At 37.5% G+C, this 19297-nt stretch overlaps 3 protein-coding genes across 4 annotated transcripts; 2 read left to right on the plus strand and 1 right to left on the minus strand.

Annotated features, from left to right (window-relative positions):
* Positions 1-323: 323 nt before the first annotated feature.
* Positions 324-6317, minus strand: LOC140758913 (DEAD-box ATP-dependent RNA helicase 37-like). Of its 2 annotated transcripts, none has more exons than XM_073095310.1 (7): positions 6149-6317; positions 5093-5960; positions 4909-4992; positions 3133-3375; positions 2648-2815; positions 2344-2457; positions 324-1395 (listed from the first exon to the last, which is right to left on the minus strand). In XM_073095310.1, the coding sequence occupies exons 2-7, from the start codon at positions 5843-5845 to the stop codon at positions 892-894; spliced, it is 1866 nt and encodes a 621-aa protein (XP_072951411.1). In that variant the 5' UTR covers positions 5846-5960; positions 6149-6317; the 3' UTR covers positions 324-891. The 2 variants fall into 2 exon arrangements, with proteins under 2 accessions (XP_072951411.1, XP_072951410.1); XM_073095309.1 differs by having other exon boundaries at positions 6117-6317.
* A 644-nt stretch (positions 6318-6961) lies between these two features.
* LOC140759456 (serine/threonine-protein phosphatase PP2A-2 catalytic subunit-like) lies at positions 6962-13017 on the plus strand. The gene is made up of 11 exons (XM_073096023.1): positions 6962-7302; positions 7762-7818; positions 8918-9001; positions 9161-9232; positions 10096-10167; positions 10361-10401; positions 10663-10729; positions 11440-11631; positions 11709-11798; positions 11885-11992; positions 12473-13017. The coding sequence occupies exons 1-11, from the start codon at positions 7207-7209 to the stop codon at positions 12536-12538; spliced, it is 945 nt and encodes a 314-aa protein (XP_072952124.1). The 5' UTR covers positions 6962-7206; the 3' UTR covers positions 12539-13017.
* A 485-nt stretch (positions 13018-13502) lies between these two features.
* On the plus strand, positions 13503-19102 carry LOC140759703 (uncharacterized). The gene is made up of 8 exons (XM_073096336.1): positions 13503-13973; positions 14072-14235; positions 15020-15225; positions 16195-16449; positions 16566-16652; positions 17462-17634; positions 18366-18494; positions 18663-19102. Exons 1-7 carry the CDS (start codon positions 13576-13578, stop codon positions 18472-18474), a joined length of 1392 nt encoding a protein of 463 aa, XP_072952437.1. The 5' UTR covers positions 13503-13575; the 3' UTR covers positions 18475-18494; positions 18663-19102.
* Positions 19103-19297: the final 195 nt, after the last annotated feature.

Raw genomic sequence — 19297 nt, forward strand, 5'->3', positions numbered from 1 at the left:
AAGGAGTGCTGGCTACTAAGATATTATATCTAGGTTTTTATCAAATAAAACCAAATTGATTTTATATTTAGGCAAATCCTTAGATCCCATAAGGTTAACTTAGAGATTGGCTAAAGATAAGAAGAACACATGGAAACCCATAGCCATATAAAATATTGGGAGGAGAAAAACAAAAGGAGACTGTAGGATTTCAAATATAATAATATAGCAAATTTCATGCTAATATTTAAACAAGCTTGATCAAATTGTATCATCTATCTGGTGTCTGACATGATGCATATATAAAAAGATCTTGATTTCTCAATTCACAATATACATTTGACTTGATATAATGAATGCTTACTACTCTCAAAAGTATCACATTAATGTCTCTTTCCAAACATCCATTTTATGTATACATCTGTATATATCCACAATAGATATACACATCTTAATAATAGTCGACTATATCAAACCAACCAGAATTTACCACATAAAGTGTGAAAAGGCAAAAGATAAGCAATCGCCTGACTCTCGACCATAAACTCGGGTAGCAAAATGTTAAGCTCCAAGATGAATCAATAGCCAAAAGAAGGCTTGCAGCCTCTGCTTACATACTACATCCAAGAAGAAACAAAAAGGCAAAAAGAAATAATAATATGATAAAAGACCATCCTCAACCGAACAGTTAGTGACCATTTACTAATCCACCATAACAATCCATCAGTCATCCATAGCACTCCCAATACTAGAAAACTAATGAGAAAGGGAGGTTAGTGAATGAGCGGAATAGAAAGAAAAGGACAATCAACCACCACTTTGACCCTTCCAAGTGTGCCAACCCCATCAAAAGATATATTTCTTCCTAAAAGGATGAATAGATTTAAACTGTCCGATACTCTCAGGGTATAATCAGTCCCAAGCACTGGTCATCCCTTGACCACCACCACCACCACCTCCCCCATACCCTGAAGGTGCTCCATATCCTCCTCCGCCATAGTAACCACCACCTCCACCTCCACCTCCCCCTCCCCTGTTGGAGTCTCTTCTGAAGTCACGACCACCAAACCTAGCACCCCCACCTGATCGACGATTCCTACCACCACCACCGTAAGACGAGCGAGCAGCATACCGCTCTAGCCAAGCGGGCACCTCCTGGTTAGATTCTTGCATAAGCTCAGTCAGCGGCCTTGCCAGGGATGAATTGCTTTCATTGAAGAAGGCAGTAGCTAGGCCACTCTTTCCAGCTCTGCCTGTCCTTCCAATACGATGGACGTAGTCATCAATGTCATTAGGAAGGTCAAAATTGATAACATGCGCCACATGGGGAATGTCAAGACCACGTGCTGCCACATCAGTTGCCACAAGAATTGGAGTTGCTCCACTCTTGAATGATCTCAGTGCATACTCCCTTTCCTGCATGATGATATGAATGAAATGTCACAGACCACAAAACCCAACAACAGGACTACAGGAGCAGTCACGTAGCAGCATAAAGTTCAAGATTGTCCAAAACAATTTCTAGAAAAAGTGGAGTCAGCCTCCAGAACAAAATGAATTCCATGAGGAACCACAATCATCTGAAGACTGAGGTAATCAAATAATCTGACAAGCAAACAAGAACTTTTTTGATCCACAATCAACTAGGGCTGGAGTAATCAAATCATCTGACAAGCACTAAGAAAGACTATCAGATATTTTTAATCCATCACTAGGCCAGCTAGCTGATGCGCTATGGGAACACTTGAAATGAGGCAATTATGTATTATTGTGTGTGTTTCTATGCATCAGGCGAACTTACTTTTATAGCAATGCAGGCTATTCCTTTTCAAAAAATTATGTCACCCTATAATAAGCACCCAAAATCACAATGCTTCATCAGAATATAACCACCACGCCTTGCAAAATTGACCCCAAAACTCATGCAACTAAGAGATTCCAAACGGTTCATGAATGCATCGAGGTGCTTCATCATCCTACACTTTCATATAGTATGTCCAACTTTTAGCAAATATAACACTTACGCAGCCTTGATTCAAGAATGCGAATTTTACAGTAAAAACTAAAAAAGAAAACTTCACCCATGTACAAGGTGATCACTGAATGAAGATTTTATCATAAATAAGGGCCTCTATTGGTTTACATTTTAGACCTACCGAAGTTAATTACATTTCTTTATGCAAGTGCTTCTAGTAGATGTCTAAACAATTGTAAACGTTTGAACCATCAAATGTTATTTTGACAACTTCACTCACTAGAAACAACTTTTGTTCTCCATAAAATTGAGGGTGATAAATATATGAACAACAATAACATGTTTTAATGACAATCAAGATATAAAGTGATCAATAATGATTCTCCTACCTGTTGCGTCCTATCTCCATGAATTGTAGTTGCAGGAAACCCATTCATACACAACCAGTGCTCCAATGAGTCGGCCCCTCTCTTTGTCTCCACGAATACCAAAGTCAGAGATTGCTACAAGAATCAAAGCAACTCCTATAAGTGAAATGCTCAATATCATATAAGATCATAATTCTAAACAATTAGCTGCATGTGAATATGAGGTGAACAGGAATATTTACTCAAATAGTCTCAGACCACTCTTATGTAAAAAGGAAAGAATATAGTAAAACAACTGATATTCACAGAATGAAATGGGAACTACCCTTCCATGATCACCATTAGCTCTCTGGGCATGAATAAGGTCCATAAGGTGGCTTCTTTTGTCGGACTCAAGAACAAACTCAACTCTCTGGACAATCAAATCAGTACTAGAACCAACCCTACCAACGGAAAGAAAGATATAATCGGAAAGGAAATCAGAAGCCAATCTCTGCACAAGAAGTTAAAATGTCAGAAAGAAATATAGACTAATCATTACAAAACTATATTTAAGCTTAAGCATATGTAGAATCATAATCATAAAAACAAGCTGAACCATATTCTTCAGATCAAAATAATGCAGAAAAGATGAACAATTATTACCACAATAGAACCCATAGAATATATTAGAGAAGAACAAACAAGTTACTTTGCATAAAAAAAGAAGAAGGTTCCAACAACTAAAAACCCCTGTTATGCCTCCTAATACAAATGAAAAAAACAAAAAAAAATCTAAACTGCAAGAGTAATCACTAGGAAAAAAAAAACCTGTATCTCTTTCGGAAACGTGGCACTGAACAGCATGGTCTGTCTTACACCTTGTGGAGGCATGTCCATTTGCTCAACAATCTTACGGATTTGTGGCTCAAATCCCATGTCAAGCATTCTATCAGCTTCATCTAGAGCTAAATATTGTATCATCTGCAGTGAAACTCTGGCCCTCTCCAGCAAATCCACTAAACGACCAGGAGTTGCCACAAGAATTTCAACACCCCTTTCAAGGTCCCTCAACTGCCAGAATGTATAAAATGTGATAAGAAAATTAGCATTTCATTAAAAAAAAAACAATACATAAATATTGCCACTGCAACATGTCTAATTTTTTTGATCTGATAAATCATCTTAAAACACGGCAACTGTTGAGCAAAAAATTCTAAATCAAAAACTTAATGAACCTGGATGATGATTGAACAGGCTATCAGAAGTATGAAGAATATTAGGTACGATGCAGTACAACAATGAATTTTGATGGTATTGAACATTTGCAGTGACATAGAGCCCTCAATTTAGAATCGTTTCACTATCAATGAGGCATTTCATCACATGGCCAACCTCTCCTCCCCAAACCTTGATTCATTAGAAGACCTTTAGGACAGATAAGTTTTTCTCAAAATTGGTATCCACACAAGTATGTAATAATCAATTTTGATGGATCAACCGATAAAGAAAAGGTAGTTTCTCGATCCCTTTATCTGTCTTGATATTCCTCCTTTTCCATTCCTCCATCCAACTGTTTCACATTTTATTCTCCTTCTCTTCCTTGATATTCATTACCTTTTTTCTGCATAAAAAGTTTATTCTTCTGGAATTACAAATCAAGAGCAGTAACATCGCATTTACACTTCAACCATTTTGACCTTAGGTTGGTCTTTGGTCTTCCTATAGTTCCTTTCTAGTAAATTAATTTCAGCCCCAATATGGTCCAATGCAGCCAAAATCTGAAGAAGTTCCAGATAAACTGATTTCAGCCAACCAAATTAGGTGTAGTCCTTACTCAATAGGTCATATTGGATTAAAGGGCTTCTACAATTAAGCTAGTGTATGGTGGATCATCACGCAAACATACAACAATAAAAGGAGATCATAAGAAAGAATGAAAATATTAATAGGGACTTTCAACAATTTGGTCTAATTTTGTGCACCGAAGATCCTAACATATCTATATAATAGAGTATGGAAATCTATGGTAATTAATTCAGAAACAACAAATGGAAGTTTGAAGGGAATAGATCTCGACAAGGATGCCACACCAAATAAGACCAATTTTGAGAGCTCAAAAGCCTCAAGCTGAAGAACCACCATCCAAGAGCATTAACTAAACTGCAGCTCATAATATCTCTTTCAATGGTATTGAAAGACACATTGGGCTTAGAATGAACAGCTGAAGCTCAAGAGACTCCTTGCATGATCTCTTCCAACTTTAGAAGGAGCTGCGGCACATGGCTGATAGAGGCCAGCACTAGATAAACAAGGTCTTCTCTTGCCGCTACCAGCATGGAGTGTGCTTCCCCACGCCAATCAAGGGCAATCCTTGCATTTAGGAACATAGGGACAGGCTTACATAGTGAAATGAGTAGAAAAATTGAAGCAGGACACCTTTCTTCAACAACATTGCAATTTAATACTCTCATAATAGAAGCAAAAAAATTAAAGAGCAAATAAAAACCTTAATACTTGAGCAGATGAATAGACCAGAAAAACATAGAAAACAGAATCAAATCCAAGTCAGGAAAAAAATTGAGAAAAAAGATTTGAAATGAAAACCTGTTGGTTAATTGGTGCTCCTCCATAAGCAACAACCACCCTGACACCAGTTTGATAAGCGAATTTTCTTGCTTCATCATGTATCTAATGCATGAAAATAAAAGGAAAACAAATAAAAAAAAAGAAAGCCTGAAGTAGCTATAGTAAGCCAGTATTCAGAAACACTTATGAAATTTGAACATACTTGGGCGGAAAGCTCCCTGGTAGGAGACAAAACCAATGCAAGTGGGTATGCAGTCCTTGATCCTCTTGGCCTCTGAGGGGGTGGCCCCCTCAAGATCCCGCTGATGATCGGGAAGCAGAAGGCTGCCGTCTTTCCTGAACCCGTCTGAGCACATGCCATCAGGTCCCGCCCTGCAAGGGAGATGGGAATTGCATGACGCTGGACTGGAGTTGGCCTCACATACTTGCACCTCCGAATGTTCTCATTCAATGCATCCCCCAAATCAATCTCTGCAAATGTGTTCACCGCTGGAGGCACATTCTTGCCACTCGTCTCCACAGGGATATCCTCATAAGCATCGAAATTGATTGCCGTGTTCTCCTCCCCATCAAATGCAGCCTCAGCAGCCTCATCATTTGCAAAAGGGTTTGCCTCACGCTGAGGCCTTCGATCCCATCCACCAGTTCTGGAGTTCCATCCACTGCCACCTCCAGCGTGGCTACCACCACCAAAGCCAGAACGGCTCACATCGTGAACAGGGTTACCGCCCAGGCGATGACCACCAACGGCGCCAGCATACTCAGTTGCACGAGGAACGTCGACTGGGGACGGAGCAGGGATCTCAGAAGTCACCGGTCGGTTGCGAAGATGAGGAGGGACGTAAGTGCCACGAGTGCCACGAGGAGCAGCGGCAGTGGAATTTCCAGCGGAAGCACCAGTTGCGGGCGCCGAGCTCTCGGCGTTCGCAACTGCATCAGCCCATGAGTTTCGCATAACTTTGGTAAACTATCTAAACCCTAAACCAGCGATTCCTTCAGACCAGTAGAAAAATTTCACAGCAGATCCAATCCCCAATAAAGAAATCGATCAAAACCCTAACTGATGTTTCCTGCCGAACAAAGAAATCGACATAAAAATCAAAACTTTGTCTCGGTTAAATGTGGAAAGCCCCCAAAAAGACTATAGAAGCATTAAAGAAGGAACAAATTGAAACTAAAACAGATGGTATTTGCCACAAGTGTATAAATTGTTCTTAGAGACACACCTGGAGAGGAGAAGAGAAGAGCGATGAGATACCTTCCGATCGGTTCGTCGCTAGAAGACGGAGAAGCAAAGGAGGAAACCCTAATAAAGCTGGAAGAGATAGACAAGTTTAAAAGAACTCAAATATCTCCCTTTTTTTTCGACTCCAACACGAAATTCTCTCTCTACTTGTCGCCTACTTTTGAAGGGAAGTATAAATCCACCCCGTGGTTCTAATTATTTCTATAAAAGACCCTAATTATATGAAACTTAACCACGTTACATACAAATATTGTATAGTTGATCATATATAATCTAAGCATTGAGATTTTTATGGTGTCCAACTAAACTCCAAATATAATCTAAGCTTTTTATCCCATCAAGATCTGGAATAAAAATATCTCAAACATAGAGATTATTATATTTTTTCTACTCTAAAATATTATCTCATATTTGACATAATTTATAATGGAATAGGATTTTCTTTTATACTCAAGTTAAACTATTAAATAATTTTCTTTATAATAATTATTTAAAATTTAGGTCGATTTCAGATGTTGATGGTAGGAAAGAGCGGTACAAACCCTAATCTACCAACCCCAATCCAAAGTCAAGCTTATAATCTCTGTCATAAGCTCTTAATTAAGGAGTCGTCTCGTAACCGCGCTGCGTCTCAGGTAAACATACCGACATAGGATTGATTGATCCATCTAAGAATTGCTAGTTAGCGAGGGGACACCCATCAAAAGGTGACACGTGGCGGACGACCTAAAACGCTGTTACGAGGAACACAGCAAGATGCTTTCGCCTTCTCGTTTTTTCTTTTTTTTTTTTCTTGTTCTTTTCTCTCTGTCGCACAAATTATCGCTTGAAGACGGACGAGAGAGAGAAAGGGACAAAAGCACAAAAGTTCATACAAAGAGGTCGCCGAGGAGAAACCCGAGAGATTATAATTTATTTACTCTCTCTCTCTCGCTCTCTCTACCCCCATTCGCTATTCTCAAACCTGTGAAGCAGAGAGAGGCGTCTAGAGAGGGAACGAGGAAGCAGCAGGGGGATCGAAATCTAGGTTTAGGATTCATAGGGCTTCCGCGCGGGCTGAAGGAGAAGAGATGAGCACCACGAATCCGGCGGCGTCCAGCTCCCATGGCAACCTCGATGAGCAGATCGCGCAGCTCATGCAGTGCAAGCCGCTCTCTGAACAAGAGGTTAGCCGTTTCCTTTCAGTACAGCTTCGATGCCCTAGTTTTTTGTGCTGGAGGATCGAATGGAGGTGTGTGTAGGTGGAAGAAGAATGGTTTGTGTGGGTAAACGGGTTTATTTGCGGGATCTGGTGATATTAGTGTTCTGTATTGGTAAATTGGTGGGGGTGCGGTAGAGTTTGGGGCTGTTGCATATGGATTAATTGTCGGATAAGGCGGATCTGTTGTATGGATATTCTTTTAGCTGGAGATGTGCCTCCTGTACTTGATCTCTTGCTGAATAGAATTTGGAGAGGATCAGAAGATTCTTTTCCCTTTCTCTCTCGTTCTCAAGTTCAACGCTATTACTGAAACTAGGAAGGATCCCGTTCCTGTTAGAATGGGAAAGTTTAACGCTGGTCAATTTTTTTTAATAACTTTTCAGACTTGCCTCTTTAGGTTTCAAAAGATTGACCTCTTTTTCAGGTTAGGGTATTATGTGAGAAGGCAAAAGAGATATTGATGCAAGAAAGCAATGTCCAGGTAAGGCCTTTATATTTTGGGTTGTTTGATTTTGCATAACAATTGCAAAGAGTGGGATTTTATTTGCTATCCTCATGTGCACTACATTTTTCTATTCGTCTTTATAAGGAGATAATGCTTTTGAACATAGCACACTAAGATACGTGTAATGCTAGCTGAGTCACACAGAAGAGAACATTCTAGAATTTAGAAGTAAGTGGGGATTAAAGCTATAATGCAAGGCCTTTGTCACCTTGGACACCAGAGAGATGTATATCATCCAGGAATGTGGTTTTATTGAAAAAGTAAAGAGGATATTGAAACCAAAATGTCAATTAATTTCATATTCTAAGTTCCCAATATATTGTAGTGTTTCTGCTTGCCAACATGTTTTGAGGGATTCTTTTTTGGTACCAAAAAATCATCAGTGTCTCATCAACTAGTGAATATCGAACCACTTAATTTGGTCAGTTGTTGCACTTAATGTTGGCTATTTTTAAGTGATCATATTTAATTGTATTGTGTATCATAAGTCAAATCACACAGTTCAGTTCTACTTGTCATTACTTTGTTGATTTAAGTCAGTTAAAACCAAGAAGGCGAATACTTCTCAACTTTTATCTTGGTTTTTTTTTCTTTTTGTTCTCAATGATACTTATGCAATGCATGCACATCCAGTATATTGAGAATAAACATTTAATAAGTGACGTGGTCGAGAATAAACATTTAATAAACATTTATTTGAGTTTTAGTTTTCATTACTTAAACCATGTTCGCCACAGTATATTGGGGTCTTGCATGTTCTCCATTAAAGCGTGAATAGATGTGTAGAAGTCAGTGATAGAAAGCAAGTGCTGCTACTATGATTAGAATTAAGATGAGCTTGTCTAGAATGTTCTTTCTAAAAAGTCTTAGTTCCATCATGGAAACTCTGCTGTCATGGATTGTGATATCTAGTCATCACTTGACAGGAAAAGTATTCCAATTTTTAAATTTATTTTTGAGCTTTAATGGTGTACTTGGAGCTGAAATTGCAGTTGAGAGAATCTTATTTTTGTTCCATGATCATAACAAGGTACTATGAATAAATGTGTAACTAAGCAGTTGTCCTTTACTGCAGCCTGTAAAAAGCCCTGTGACAATCTGTGGTGATATTCATGGCCAATTTCATGATCTAGCTGAACTATTTCGAATTGGAGGGAAGGTACCTATTTTATGTCTTATATTTTTATGCTTCAATTGCATTAAGTGAAAAAATACAGTGAAATATTTACAATTAGAATTCTAATATAACTTTCCTTTTATTGTGTAAGACAATCTGTTTTTTAGCAATATTTTGACAATATCTTTTTCTTATTGCTAGTGCCCAGATACAAACTATCTATTTATGGGAGATTATGTTGATCGAGGGTACTATTCAGTTGAAACTGTCACGGTAAGAGAAAAGATTGCTAAAGTGTACATTATTCTTTCAATTTAAGTAACAAATTAGACTACAGTTTTCTTAGGTTCAAGTTCTTAGTTCTTGCACTTCAATTACTATTTCTTACCAATCAATATGCTTCCACCTATTTCTATTTCTTACCTTTTTTTCTTCTGGCTAGGGGGGGGGGGGGGGGTGCTCGAAATGGATACCCCATGTACCATGCCCATACATGTTAATACTTTTGTGCTGAATGTACCACTCAATGCCAACTTCCATGCAGCATGATTGAGAGATTAAACCAAATTCATCAGTGGGCACTAAAATGAAAACTGGATATCGATATAATGTACATGTTTTAAAATACCTGTTAAGAAAAAGAATCGCATTTTTCTTGCAATACTTAGCTCTGTCTTTATGTATCTTCATCTCTATCTTGATATTCTCTTTTAAGCTATGTTTCTGTCATGCACTCATATTAAGGTCGTACTTGATAATTTGAATAATTTGCTCATCTTTGTTGCTTGTCAATTTACACTTTCTTGAATTATTGGTCTGGTGAAGGTTCGCTGAGATTATGTTGGTTCATTTGAAGGCCCTGTACTTGTAGCTCCATCTAATCTGGGAATAACTTGAGTGTCTTAGAAATTCTGGCACACTACTTCCATTGCTTCCCTATTATTTCGCTTGGCTGATTTGGTCTTCTCTTGTATAGATAAAAACATTAAATTAATATCCAAACATGTTGAAATATAATAACTTATGAATACTTTATTTGGGTTCCTTAGAATCAAGCAGATTGTGGCATCTACTGTTTAGTACGTCTTTGTGTAATTAGTATATGTCAGACTGATTTGATCTATGCAAATGAGCAGCTTCTGGTAGCCTTGAAGGTTCGATATGCTCAGCGAATTACGATTCTTAGAGGAAACCATGAGAGCCGGCAGGTAAACATTATCTTTTACCCCTGTAATTTTAAGTTGACAGTTTTATTTGCAAATATATTCCCATAAGGAGAATAAGGGCTAGTAAGCTACTGAAGAGCTTGTATATAATCTGGTTCCTATTTTATTCATTTTTCAGTTTGTTATGACATAGATGAATGGCTTTGCACTCAATAATTTTTATACTGAATTGCAGATTACTCAGGTTTATGGATTTTATGACGAGTGCTTAAGGAAGTGAGTTACTTTGCATATTGTAATATTATTTCTCATCTCATTGATTATTCTCTGATTGTTGGTTTTATGATCAGTGAAGTTGAAATATTTAACTAAACTCTGTTGATCTATAAAAAGAAATGCAATATGCATTCCCATCGAACATGTTATGAGCGCCTCATACATGAACTCTTATTGTACTTACTCGTTATACATAATTGCAAGTGACCTACTTCTCTTTCCAACAAAGTTACTAATAATTCTTTCATTGTGTTTTGGTAGGTATGGCAATGCAAACGTTTGGAAGATCTTTACAGATCTTTTTGATTATTTCCCTTTGACGGCATTGGTGTGTACTGGAGCTTTTTTTTTTTAATTTAGTTTTACTTTCTAACAGTTTCTTCATTAGCTTTGCTAAGTATATAATATTTTTTCGTACAATTTAAATATGCAATATATTTGGTTGAGAAAAACTATTTCAAGGTGTTGGTCATCATCTTATCCGCTGGCATTTATCAATGGCCCAGATACATGTGAAACTTCTATAATGAGTAGATTTGGTCTATGATGCTATGCCTTCATATTTCTTGTCATAATTAATATAGTTTGGTTCATGAAATTCTTTCTGGCATCTTGTTGTGAATGACAGATGGTCTCAATATATCTTGTTATTTGACCAAAGTTTTTTCCTTCTAAATATGTGTTCTGGTTTTCTTGAAAGTCAAACCTATTGAAAAATAGACCACATAGTACTTAAATTTTGAAAGTTAAACCCTTTGTCGTTTATTTTGAACTTGTAGTTATCATTTTTTTTTAATGCATGTCACTGTACATCACGTAGTACTTAAGTTGTGATTCAAGTCTCTTAAAGCCTAATTATTTTTTATGTTATTCTCTTGAAAATATGAGAATAATGTGTAAGAATCCGACTGTCATTGTCTTTTGTGTTTGAAATCATTAGTCACATCCAATAATGCCTAACTTTGTTATTGTTACTATATCAGCCTGATATCAATTGTGAAGTTAAATTATTTGAAATCTGTCTTGTTGAAACTTCAGGTTGAATCAGAAATATTTTGTTTGCATGGTGGGCTATCACCATCAATTGAGACCCTTGATAACATACGCAACTTTGATCGCATCCAAGAAGTTCCTCATGAGGGGCCTATGTGTGATCTTTTGTGGTCTGACCCTGACGATCGATGCGGCTGGGGTATTTCTCCCCGTGGTGCAGGATATACTTTTGGACAAGTAAGACATTTTGATTTTGATTTTATTTTTTTAATTTAGTTTATTTATGTTTTGACTTGCACACGTGATGATTTCAGGACATATCAGAGCAATTCAACCACACCAATAACCTTAAGCTGATAGCTAGAGCTCATCAATTAGTCATGGAGGGATACAACTGGGGACATGTATTTGTTCACACTTTTCAATCTTTGAATCTGCAACAGCTGTTTTGGCCTTTTAATTTTTGTTAAATTTCAATTTCATGAAACAGGAACAAAAGGTGGTCACCATATTTAGTGCGCCTAATTATTGCTATCGATGTGGAAATATGGCGTCTATCTTGGAGGTTGATGATTGCAATGGGCACACTTTTATCCAGGTAAATTTTCAGCCTCTTTTGTTCGCAAACCTCTCCCACTGTAATATCACATACATTACAATGATCCATATGATCCTGAACCATTCAATCTATTAAAACAGAAGCATATTGAAGAAATTATATGTTAGTAATTTCTAGTTTATTTAAACTTGTGGAGGGTAGGATTATTTGATTTCCTCTTCCAACATATGAAAAAGGTGAAACTTTTTCCTGCTAATATAGGAACTGTGGCATCACTCTTTGAAAACAGTATGACACTACACCTTATGATTTTCAAAACAAGAGCTTTGGCTTGCTAATTGTTAGACAAGTGACGATGCATGACTAATGTTAATGGCCTTTATGTTGATTTAAAGAAAATTATTTTCCTGTTGCTGCTTTGAACTACTAACTTATCATTCATTTGTACACATCTACTTCTGTTTGGCTGCATGGTTTCCTAAGGTAGTCTAATGATGTTCGACCTTCTCAAACATGCAGTTTGAGCCAGCCCCAAGAAGAGGAGAACCAGATGTAACTCGCAGAACACCTGATTATTTCCTGTGAAACTTCTACGGAGGCGCAGTGCTGATTTATAGGGTTTATGCTAAATGAGGTTGTGATTGCATATATTTCCTCAAGATCACATTTTTAACAGGTGCTGCTGTGGATGGTACTTCCATAAATGTATAATTTGGTGGGAGGCATTATCTTGTTTTGTAGTTACAGACATCTGATTGGTTTCCATTGTGGTCAGAAGCACCAGGGCTGATAAATTCAGCATCAGCAGCAATATGTATCATTTATGAGGAATTTGGCTTATTTCCCCCCTTTTTTCTCCCTTCATTTTCTTTTCTTTTTACCCTTTTCCTGAACCTCTACAGAGGCATCTAAGAATTTGCGTTGCTGTTCTTAGTTTCAGATTGTTAGCCTATTTTTCTGGATTGTTCTATTTTCTTTCAACCAGTGCGACTGATTGTAATCACTAGGGATATTTTGACACTGCTTAATCATCATGTGTAAAGGTTTCCTTTCTTTGTTAGTTCTCCATCTGCTTCAGAGCGTTCTGTAATGTTATTGAAATGCTTTTGATCCTTCAAGCTTCATCCATGAGCTTGACAACTCTCACACTGGTGAGAGTAAAATGATTGTTTTACCACTGAAGCTGCAGCGCCAGCGAGAATACTATCCATTTCCATGCTCAGTGATGTTAACAGCGGTATGTATTTGAGTTGATACGAGGATAAATTTGTTTATCGATATGAGTTTTCTGTGGGATATAAGCATTGTTTAGTATCGACGGAAAAATGTAATAAATTAACCCCTGTGGCTGTGCTTCACCCAAAATTTCAAATATAAATAATTTCATTTTGAGGGATCAAGGGTATTCAGTAGTTGTTTCTTTCCTAGCCCATTTGAACTTTTGCACATTACCACTTAGATTACTTAATTATTACGGGCCCGCGCTAATAGACTGTCCCGCTTTTGGGCCCGTGCGAAGGCGAATAACATTTACCACAATCAACGGTCCAAAACCCAAAACCCCCACTCCTCTCCAGACCCAAAACCAAACTAGCAAGCCCTTCTCCCAAACCCCGATCCGAATGCTACTCCGATCCGTCCTACGTTCCGCCGCCACCGCTGGCGGCGCAGGCGGAGCTACTCGTAACCCCTTCTCGCCTCTCTCCGATCTCCTCCCCGGCGCCGGTGCCGGAGCTACTCGGTCCTATGCCAAGGCTAAGACCAAGGCCACCACCAACAAGGGTAAGGTCCGTGCCAAGGACCCTCGCGGCGTCGCCGCCGATGATTCCTCCGCCGGCGCAGACGCCACGTCATCCGCCGGCGATGACCTCAACGTCGAGTTCGAGCTCCCTACGGATCCCCTCCCCGTGACCTATGATCCTGCCCTCGACTTGGGCCCCGAAGGGAGACCTCTCTTTGCCATCACCAAGACCTTCTCCTCCTTCACTCACAAGGACGCTTGCACTTACGTTGACTTCAGGTGGGGCATTTGGAGATGAAGATTTACCATTTCTGTGATGAAGTTTGGAACTTCTAGTGTTATTTCACGGCGCAATTTGTTTCTCTTTCTTGAATTAGTTTGGATGAGTGGAAGGAAATGTTGCCGGAGGGATTGCCTGTGGGGATGACGAAAGAGTTTGAAGAGACGCGGAGGTGTGCCGTGATGGTGAGGAAGAGCTTTCTTGATCTCCGCGATAATTTCCGGAGGATTGTTGATCCACCAGTCTCAAATAAACTTAAAGGTGAGTTCAGACTTCTTGCTCCTGCTATAGTACTATGCGCTATTTAATTCCATAGTTCATTTTTTCATTATTTTTTAAATAAAGTTAGAATTCTTTTTTGCTAACTGAATGATGGATTTGCCAACAATTTGTTTGGGTATTATGAAAGAAACTCAAAGTTCTCATGACCTAAAATCTGTAAATCTGGAAATAGTGACAATCTCCTGGGTGTACTATTCTTGTAGGTTATTTTGAATCACAGAGTGATTAAGAGAATAATTGTATCAGTCTAAAGGTAGATTAATTAGGATAAAAGATATTTCTAGTTCAGAATTGTAGACTTTAGCTGAGGGATTATTTGTCATCACTTCCATATGGTCTGTTGTACTTCTGATTTTTTAACCTACCCACTATTTAATTCCACTTTTTCTGGTCAGAAAATGTTTGGTGACTGTGGCTATTAAATTTGTTCTATTTAACATTCACCACTGCTCATTATTCTGGAGTCTTTGAAACATTTCCCTCAAATCTAGAGAAGTACGGAGAAGAGTGACACTTGTAATTGGTCAACTATATATTATATATGTCTCTTGTTAATGGCCGATAGGCATCTTTATATTATTTATAGCTAGGACTTGAATCCTCTACTTGATCCATACATTCCGCATGTGCTGTATGCCTTTATCTTATGTGCTCTATCACTTCCCTTGTGAATATAATAGTAGATTTTTTAACATGTTCATTAGATTTGCATGAACATGTTTTAACAGCTCTTTAAGATTGCAATGCGTCTCTTCTGTTCCAGAGTCAAAGAAACAAATAGTTTTGGATGGTCCTGTTAGCTGCGGGAAAAGCATTGTGCTTGCTATGCTTGTCCATTGGGCTCGTACTGAAGGCTGGCTGGTCTTTTATGTCCCAAAAGGTAAAGATTGGACTCATGGTGGATTCTTCTACAAAAACCCCTACAATGATCTTTGGGATACTCCTGTTCAGGCTACAAAAGTCCTACAGGTATCATTCTTCTAATTTAAATGAATCACATCATTTTTTTAATTTTGGCCTTATAAAGATGATATCAAAATTTTGTTTCATCTGCTTAAAATGGATTTATGTGTTCCTAATTGTGAGGTACTTTTTTCTGAAACTCACCTGTTGATGTTTTTTTAATGAATTTTCCAAGAAGCTTTTTATGGTTCTGATATATCTCATTATTAGGGCATGCTTTGATTTATCTTTGACTTTTTCTACCTTAACATCTTTTATTGCTTATTGGATGTACCAATTAGGTATTCGTGATGTGCCCAAGGTGATCTTTGCCTCACCACATATGGTGCATACTTATACAAATTGAGGCCACTGGTTGTTCTCGCCTTTAAACTATGATTTTGAGGTCAAAGATCAGATATGTATCTGATCTTTTGAATGACGCTTACCCAAACCCATTTTGCTTCTCTTAAGCTCATATTTGATCATGGTTTGCTAAATGAATGATAGGATCTGAATTTTAACCGAAGCAATTATGTTCATGTCCAGCTCGGAGTTGATCCTAACTTGTAATAAATGACTTGGAGCCCATGAAGCCATTAATATATATATATATATATATCATCTTATTAATTTAAGTAGTATCAGAATTTTTCTTGTGAATATAAATATGACCAAATCTATTCTCTACATATTTACTGACAAAATACCGACATATTCCTGCATCTGTTGTAACCTAGAAGTGCACAAAATTAATTATATCAAATTATCTTGAAGAGGTCAAAATTCATTATGTATCAGCTCTCCAGAAAAGTTCTCTTTTATGTTTCGGTGACAATGAAGTATTCAGAGTGAGACTTCTATTCTCCTTATATCCTATTGGAAGTTCTTAAAGGATTGTTATTTGCATACAGTGGAAATTACATCCTTAGCTTCATCTGGCCATTAGATATCTTCAGTCTTTTGCTTACTACCACAACTTTGTCGTCACTTCAGGATTTTCTGAAGTTCAATGAGTCACGTTTACAAGAGTTGCCTTGTCAAATTTTTGATCCCATTCCTTTGGGAGAAGGTTCTGGTGTTGGAATGATGAAAGGAGTTGATTCCATGGCAATGCCAGAAGGGTCTACACTTTATGATCTCATTCAAACTGGGATTTCTTACACACATGCTGCAGCTGGAGTAGTGGTTCGTCTACGGAAGGAGTTATCACTGGTAAAAGATGTACCTGTACTTTTTGCAATTGATCAGGTATAATAGGAGATCCAGAGTGAGACGATTTTCCATTAATTACTCATTTTGATACATATCTCCATGATTTTATGCAAATGACATGTATTGTGCATTCTTTCTGTTTCTTATTCCAGTATAACAATTGGTTTACATTCAGCGAGTATCAGGAACCTGTTACTGTTCGTTCCTGCCGGCCAATTCATGCAAAAGAACTTTCAATGGTCAGTATTATCTATGTTTCTAGCAATATCACATGTTGGGTCTTTAAGCATCACTATCTTATATCTGGCTACTCTTATCCCAAAAGTTTTATAGGACTGTTTTTGGAAAAGTAGCAAAATATTTACATCTCATATATGGGATTTCCTATTTAGTTTGACCTCAATTGTCACAGAAGCTGTTTGGCTTTCTCCTTCTATTTCATGGTCCTGGTGATTTGATCTGATTATTTTCTGTTGTCATCTTTATTTCCTGTGCCACCTTCTTCTACTTGTATGTTTGTATAGATTGAATAGCAAATATCTTTCTTATTGGGGTGAGTGGTATGCATGAAAGTTATAAAAAATAAAGTCGTAAACCACACGGTTGGAGTCTTGATCTCTTGTGTATCCATATTGGTGGCACTAAGTATGGAGTTTATCTAAGCTAAACAGAACTATCCAACATACACAGATCGGAAGGTGTAGCACTAGTCATAGCTGATCATGGCTAGTGGAAGGCTCAATAACTTTGATAGTAAAATAAAAGGTTAAGATGAAATGGCAATAGTACGGCTATAAATTTGAACCTAGGAACTGAGAGTCTATGAAATCCATAACTTTGCTAGTGTTTGTTGTCCGCCAGAAATTTGTTTGAGGCACTAGAAACTTTAGTCCAGACATTTGCTTGTAGTTCTTTGCCATAGATAGGAGTCTTGTGTGCTCAAATTTTTTATTTGAATCAGCTCGATCATTACAGAACCCAATGTGTAGCCCATCCACTGTTATCTTTGTTATGTAACCATTCCTTACTATATATTTCCTTCTGACAGGTGAATATTTATCGGTCAATGATGCATAATGACATGATGATAGGAGCCTTTTCTCATTCAACAGCTGTTGGCAAACTACGTCAGGAACTTCCAGATGTTCCTCTAGGTGCTCGTATCATGTTGCCTCGGTACACATTGGATGAAGCTGCCACTGTTTGCCACTATTATCTAAGGTATTAAAAGCTGCAGAAATAATTGGTAGCAGAAAAGTACTTTTTATCTGTTTATCTTAGCATATTTGTCAACTATCTTTGGCAGCAATAATTGATGGCAGACATGACACCTGCTGAATGATTCAAATATGAAGTAGCACTGGTTGATAAAGGAATTGCCTATGCTTCATTTCCATTTATAATATCAAGATTTAATGAACAAAAACTATTTACTTAGGTTGACTTCTATTAGTTCATTATTATTTTTATTAAATAAGTTTCTCTTGGAAGCACTTGCTTTTCTGTTATAAATTTTAGATCCTCCTTTCATTCCTATGTTGGTGGCTCTCTTACAGTATAAAACATTTTTTGACTTATTCTCGACAAATCATGGTTGATGTACTCAGTGCCACCAAAGCCTTCTCATTTCCTCAAAAATCAATTCAGCTCTTGATGCTGATATGATCATGTAATTTCCAAAGAAACTTCTCCTTAGACTCCCACCGTAGCATTCTTGGTTCCTCCAAAAGTTTGTGAATAATTGATCCACTGGATAATGGAAAGGATTTTTCTTTTCAGTGATCTCTTGAAATACAGAAGAGATAAAGAACTTAAATTCATCTCTATTTCTTTTGAAGTTGTATTTGGTATACTTTCTCTGGGTTCAACTTTTCTATGTCTGAATGGTTTATCCAACCCCATTTACTTATATAGACTTACCTCATGAATCGTGATATTTCTTTGCTTGGCAGGCAAAGGCTTATACGGCGTGAGACATTCTCAGAGGAGAGGTGGAAAAAGATATACTATTTGTCCAATGGAAATGGTTCAGAGATGAGGTGGTTGGCGCCATTCGTATAAGAAAGGTGAAGAAACATGAGGTATAGAATATAGATTCCTTCTGTTTTTCTTTTTCTGCAGAAGCGAAGGCCAACTTCTGTCACAATCACAAAATCCACCTAAGAATTTCTTGTAATTCTTCACTTTCCTTTTCTTCGAACTAATTTAACTTATTCCTTTCTTCTCTTTTGTTTTCATTTCTCTTTTAGGTACAAGTCCATCGGTCTTTCTCACAAGCCAATTGATCTGCTTATATCAGCAACTGCTACTCTTTTATTTTCCCCTCTGACCATTGTTCTAATTTATGCTACATTTTGGCTGGTGGTATACTGTTACTCGTCCAACTATTGCCGTTAAGAATGATTACTTTGCTCAGCATCAGACATCAGATATATATGCATACCGCAACCTACAGCTCCACTTCTTCCAAGTGGTTGTGAAGCCTTTTTCATGTAATCTTGCTGAAATAATGAATTTTAGTGGTGAAGTTCGAGTTGGTGGTTGTTATTTGAGGAAGTACTGATAGGAATGCATTGCATTCTAGTTAAACATAAAGGGCTGTTTGGTTTGGTTGGATGTATTTGTTTTGTACTTTTGTAGATACTGCATATGTGAACATAGCTACAATTTTAAATAAACACCATTAGCAAATAGCTTTTAAATTTGTCATCATATTATAGTTAAAAAAATAGCAGTGCTATTGCTTCCTTTCAAAAAAGTAGAGCTTCCTTCCCTTTTCATTAAAGATGAGAAAATTGTGTTTAGTTTAATTGAATGACTGTCAAAATGCAGCATATTAATATGCTTAGATTTATGCAGTGAGACTCTACGTAAAGAGATGCAT

This window comes from Typha angustifolia, chromosome 4, assembly GCF_048772165.1.
Source record: "Typha angustifolia cultivar Huaian chromosome 4, ASM4877216v1, whole genome shotgun sequence".
Lineage (NCBI taxonomy): Eukaryota > Viridiplantae > Streptophyta > Magnoliopsida > Poales > Typhaceae > Typha > Typha angustifolia.